Source organism: Apaloderma vittatum, unplaced genomic scaffold (assembly GCF_000703405.1).
Source record: "Apaloderma vittatum isolate BGI_N311 unplaced genomic scaffold, ASM70340v1 scaffold1099, whole genome shotgun sequence".
Lineage (NCBI taxonomy): Eukaryota > Metazoa > Chordata > Aves > Trogoniformes > Trogonidae > Apaloderma > Apaloderma vittatum.
Window position 1 is genome coordinate 64,010 of NW_009736754.1, and position 6,000 is coordinate 70,009.

The following is a 6,000-nucleotide window of genomic DNA, read 5'->3' on the forward strand; positions in this document are numbered from 1 at the left end:
CATGTTCACTGGAATAGTTTGTATATAATGTGTTGGCTTGGAAAGACATTCATATTTGAAATCTGAAGGATTGTATCTCCAGCAGAGAGGACCCAAGGATACCCGCTCCCCAAAGACCTGGCTCATTGACTTAATTCTCATTGCAGCCAACAAACTCAGTCCAATATCAACGAGAAATATTACAGGAAGGAAGGAAAGGGAGATGTTTGTATTCCCAGGTCAAATGCCTGCTCCAAAGCATAAGGAAATAAATTTGTCCCATTTGAAATTCTTTGCACAGGCTGTGATTTAATACTTTCACTTTCTCCCTTCAGTGATCCCACTGCTGAGCTGTCAGACTAAATTGCTGCAAAGTCGGGACCAAGAGCATTTATGGTGGTAACTTGAATTACCAAGGTGCCATCTTCAGTTAGTGCTGGAGGCACCGCCTTGTCCAGTGGAACACCAGCTCTATTCAAGCAGCACGGCCATGTAATTTTGATCTGGGGTACACGAGCTTATAGGAAGAGAAACACTGCAAGTCGTAAGGACATGTTTGTTTAAATCAAGGGAGGCTACAAGATGTTACAGAGAAAAAACTCTCTTTCATTTGCCAAACTTTGCAGATAGAACACTGACAAAAAGATAGAAACTCTGATAACTGTTCTGTAATCCATATTGTTTTAGCTCTGCTACAGACAGTTATTGCAAGTTTCTAGTGGCAGCTGTATCTAATGGGAAATGGCAGAGGTGCAGTTGAGATCACAGTACTATTAAAGCTTTAAATTAATGGATTTTCTAGCCTTTTTGCTTGTGTTATCATTCAGAGCAGGCCTGGCACTGTGTGTGATGAATAACCTTTTAAAGACTATTACATGCATTTAAAGAACCCAACTCTGACATAACTGGAAAATCTGAAGTATTTAAAACCTTCTGAGATAGCAAGTTATCAGCCCACCTATCACAGAGTTAGGAGTATCAGACTCACACAAGAGATTGTAATGCAACAAGGCTTCAGGGATATTTATAAAGATTTCAGGCTACTGAAAGCCTATTACTTGGAGGCTGTTTTCCTCTTTTAGAGCAAAATCTGCTGTGGATCTCACTAAGAGTGCTGGTACCTCATGTGGACTGAGTGGCATTACCTTCATCACCATGATGTCAGGAGAATGCAAATGACGTTTTGGTACTTGTGTACTTCTAACGTGATGCTGTTCACATGCACTAAGAAATACATGGCAGAGGGGTTGGAACTAGATGATCTTTAAGGTCCCTTTCAACCCAAAACATTCTACAGTTCCCTGATTCAATGGTTCAATGATTCAATGACTCGATGATTCTATGATTCTTCTTTGCAGATAATTGAGGAAAACAATGCACTGCAAACCTAACTGAGCAGTAAATCAGCATGGCTCTCACTGCCTCGACGTGGACATTTACCATAAGAAACCACACTTTTGCTACACTAACAACCAAGGCTTCATACACGCCTCAGTTAGCAATGCTGCCTGTACAGGCTCTCACTTCACAAGGAGGAAAATCATAGAATTACTGCAAGAATGGCCTCGGCTGGAAGGGACCTTAGAGATCATTTAATCCAACCTTCCTGTCATGGGCAGGGACGCCTCTCAACTAGATCAGGCAACACATGGGGACCGAACGAGGATTGAACCCGTGACCTTGGTGTTATCAGCACCACGCTCTAACCAGCTGAGCTAACCAGCCCTCATCCAGGCACTACCACAAAAGAGAGCTTTTAGAATAGTATCAGATACTTTTTTTTCTTTTTTTTTTTTTTTTGAGTAATATGATTACAAGCCCAAAAAAGCCTTGAAAATTCACTGAACTTGCTACTTCCAAGCTGTGCAAAGCTGAAGCTAGAACAGAGCAGGAAATGTCACCCTTTGAAAACTTTACAATACTTCAAAAACATTCCCACAGTACATTGAGTCTAAAGTCCTTTCAAAGTTTTGAAATAGACAATGCTGCAATATTTGGGGGATTTAGACTTATATTATACCTCAAAGTAGTAGTTAGGGAGTTGCCATGGTTTAGCTAGTGAAGTGGAAGCTGCACATTAGATGCAACCATATGGCTACAGGGAAGATTTCACTCACAAATTCAGCTGTTTGTAGGTGTCTTATATATGAGCTGTGTCTAGGTGTGCATAATCATCAGTGGAGAGCTAATCCATGCTGCCAGTGAAGGCTAGAATTGTTCAGGTGAGCAAAAGGAAGTGTCAGTTGTAGGCTAAGCTGATGAGAAAAAGATGGTGTTAACTGGCTTGAACCGGTGACATAGAGAGCCATTTGAGATACCCACGTTGTTCCCCTCTTGGCTTCCCAGTTCCCAGCTGGAAGCTCTGTAGATCCTGTATCATGTCTGGTAGACCCATGTGGATGCCTTAAATATGCTATAGCTTCTCAAGCAGCAATAGGTATCTACGCTTAGAGAAATTAATCAAAATCACCTACATCACCCAAGCTGCATGTCTTATCCTTGAACTGACTCCCACAGAAATGCCCACTCCAGCTGTAACAGTGGTGTGATACAGCTGGGAAAATCAGTTATAGAAATAATTTCTGATCTGCTAGTAGATGGTTATCAAGGCATAGAAGTGCTCGAAGTGAATCATCCTGTCTTTCGCCAACCTCGATTATGTCTGAACTCTTTCACGTTACAGGAAATGGGAAGTTGTCTCATGGCTTCAGAGCTTCAGACTGCAGTGGTGAAAGGGCTAATTCTCCCACTATGAGACAGTTGAAAGAATTCCAGAACAGCCAAAAAAGTGAAAGTCTGGTAAGAACATCTAATTGGTCCCAGCCCAAGTGCATAAAATGGAAGTGCACTAGGGCAATACACAGTTCCAACTACAAAATCATGTGGCCTTGGGTTCCAGCCCAATGTTCATTGTGAGGGGGTTATTGCCTGGCAATAATTTAGTAAAGCTTTGTGAACAAAGGATGCCTACAAAGAGGGCTGGGAAATTCAGGTGCGCATTGACAGAAACCTCTGCAAGAGTAACAGACTGATGGGGCTATGACCCCATGTAAAAACATCTCATGTCTCTATAATTAGGTGTTCAAGTAAGTTCCACCTCCCAAGAATTAATTACACTGACAGCAGGAGACACTACTTACCTCTCCATTCAAGAAGCAGTAAAATACTGACACAAAGAAACCCTGGAAAGAACAGATAACAGTCAGTTAGCAGGTAAGTATTTTAACATGCAGAATCATGGACTGAACTTTACGCTGGAATCATCCTGAGCAAAAACATAATCTTGTTGAGACCAACCACTTCTAGACAGAATCCTTTCCCTGTAACTTCCTGAGAAAATGCTAAGTGTCTTGTGGCTCACAGGTGAGCCGTGAGAGCTAGAATCTAGACAGCCCTTCCACGGATAGAGGGAATTGCCACTTCAGCTTGGCTAAAGCATATCTACAGCTCCCAGCTGCCTCCCCTAAATGGCAGAGATCCCTCACAGGTGCTATGTCCTGCCTGCCAGATCCGTGTGGATGTCTCAGACACTTACAAGGGGGTGTCAAACAGCCTGAGAAGGTCTTGTGTGGGCAAATGTATCATCAGGTTGCTTACATCCATCTGAGCTGAATGCTCTGTAGGCTCCGTTGACAGCAGTGACCAGACCCCTGTAACGACTGCGAAGATGATAATGACTATAATGGGAGCTCAGATGACAACATGATGACACTTTCATCCCTAGCCTGTGAGCGGAATCCTACTTCTTTTTTCTTTCAGCAATGGACTGTGATTATTGTCACCATAAAGGAGAGATTCCCTGTGCTTTCTTTCTTACCTATGTATTTGTAGCACTAACAACAAAATAAGCAGTGTAACATTTTTTGAGACTTTGAGCATCATCAGATAAAAAATATAATTAATTTTAGGGAATGAAACGTGGATTAGTTCACTAGTAAATGCTAATCTTCCTTTGTTCACAGATTAAAAGGGACTTTTTAAATTTTGGCTATTCAGTTGTGATTTCTGGTGGGATGCTCCGTGTTACAAAGCTAAACATGCAATCAGTAAAAATTGTCATCCAAAGCTCAAAACTTTTGTGAGCCATAACCCTGGATTTGGCTTGACAGCCTGTGTGCTGTATATTTGTATTGATATCCTGGATATTGGGGTACTTGCATTCTGCAGATGCCAACCATAGTTTTAGCCTAGTTCAAGAAGGTCTTTAAACAGAAGTAAAGCTGTAGGACACTAGGACATACCAAAGCAGAAATATGTGGCTAAACAATCAAGGTCTACAATCACTTTTGGTTTTGTGCCAAATCCAGAAAGCTGGGATAGCTCCTCACATTGCATTGCCTTTTACATCCTGGCAGAATGTCCGGGGGAGGAGGTCGAGTGTGAGTTCTCAGTCGGTTGGGTCTGATGGCTGAGTGCATGCACCATTGCAGAACTGGAGTGAGAGGCTGGGTGATATTCCCAATGTCTTAATCAAGTGAGCACAACAGGTCAGAGTTGTTTCCCTTGGTTTTAGCAACATCTAGTCTAAATCTCACCTCACTGTGTGCTCTGTGAAGAGAAAGGTACCGTGGGAGGCTGATTCATCATCCTCTCTCAGGCTGTTTAGCATAGAATGAAGCACCATCTCTCTCTCTGTTGCCTTTAGATGGAGCCCAGGTGAGAAGCTTAGTTACCAACTGAACATAATGCTGATGTTAAGAGAGACGAATCCTTCCAGTACACACCTGAGAGGTGATCTCTACTCTATAGGACATGCTTATATATCTATTATGTAAGCACAAACAAAGCTGAATTATTTTCAGCTAGTATTTTCATCATTGACTTCATTGCCCTAAGTTTCACGGCTGAAAAGCACCTTTCAGCAAGTAGCTGATACCAGCTGTGAACTTGTTCTCTTACCTGAAAAGACTGCAGGAAGGAATTAAAATAGATGAAAACGATCTGGGAAATGTCATCTTCGCCAGGGTTGACAAAGAAAAGCATATAGGTGATGCCTAGCAGAGGCAGAAGAACTAATGTTGCCTTGACTGCCTTCCTGTGGGCAGGAAACAGAAAACATCAGTGAGAACAAGAAAGAACAACCATGTTAGCTGAACCACTGTAGATTAACCCAATCCAAATAAATCATCCCGTTAGTGGCAAGAGGGGATGAATCTCGGAGCAGGATTCAGAGGGGAGTGAAGCACCTACATCAGCTAAAGAGGGAGCTTAGGTGCCTCCTTACAACAGTTCAGCCCCTGCACACGTCAAACAGGGTGAGAAGAAAATTAAAGGATGGCCCAAGACATGTTTGATCAGGGCTGTCCGACATGGACAGTCACCAGAGGAAAGAAGCACTTTAAGAGAAAAATTCACATGTCAAGTTCTGTCCAGTGTCTGACATGAGTGAATGGAGTTGGACAACACAAGTACTCCCTGTGCCTCCATCTCTGGAGGCACACAGCTAGAGCATTTGCCGAGGATAGCGGTGGAAGCCTATATTTGCACTACAGCCAAATAATTCGAGTTTTTTCGCCAGGAGGACATCCAAGTTTTAGACACTTCTCCACCTCCCTGCACAGGAACAGCTGCTCCGTGACCAGCCCCCAACCTGGAGGCTCCTAGAATCCTCAGACAGTGAAGAACAAAAGTTTCTTAGGGCTCAAGAGAGAATATTTAAGAGTGAGCCCACGGGATCCCAAGCCTGAAAGGCTGGACAGAGCCATAGGTGAGTTTGCTAGTTAACACTTTCTGACCAGTGCCTGACTACTGGAAGAAATGTGTTCTGGGAAAGCATTTGCCTTGGAATCCTGCTGTTCGTCCCCACACCCTGAACTCCAGGGGACAAATGGAAACCTTTTTAGTATCTCTCCCTTTCTCTCTCTTCTTCCTCCAGATGGTTTCTGTCCTATCAATGAGGTTTGCATTAGGCTGAAGAGAAGACTGAAGCCTTGAGATTCTCTGCAGCCGCACTGAGCGATTTCTTACACCTCAGAGTGATGTGGTAAGTGCACACTTTAGCTGCTGACCAGGGCAGGAATG

The 6,000-nt window shown here is 43.1% G+C and overlaps 1 protein-coding gene across 1 annotated transcript in view; it reads right to left on the reverse strand.

The window, feature by feature from the left end:
• The window catches only part of CRHR2 (corticotropin releasing hormone receptor 2), a 103,393-nt gene that overhangs the window by 9,478 nt on the left and 87,915 nt on the right, over positions 1 to 6,000 (reverse strand). The window contains exons 10-11 of the mRNA XM_009877089.1: positions 4,879 to 5,014; positions 3,120 to 3,161 (exon numbers count right to left, since the gene is read on the reverse strand). Of these exons, the coding sequence (XP_009875391.1) occupies positions 3,120 to 3,161; positions 4,879 to 5,014 (178 nt within the window). The remainder of the gene's footprint in view (positions 1 to 3,119; positions 3,162 to 4,878; positions 5,015 to 6,000) is intronic.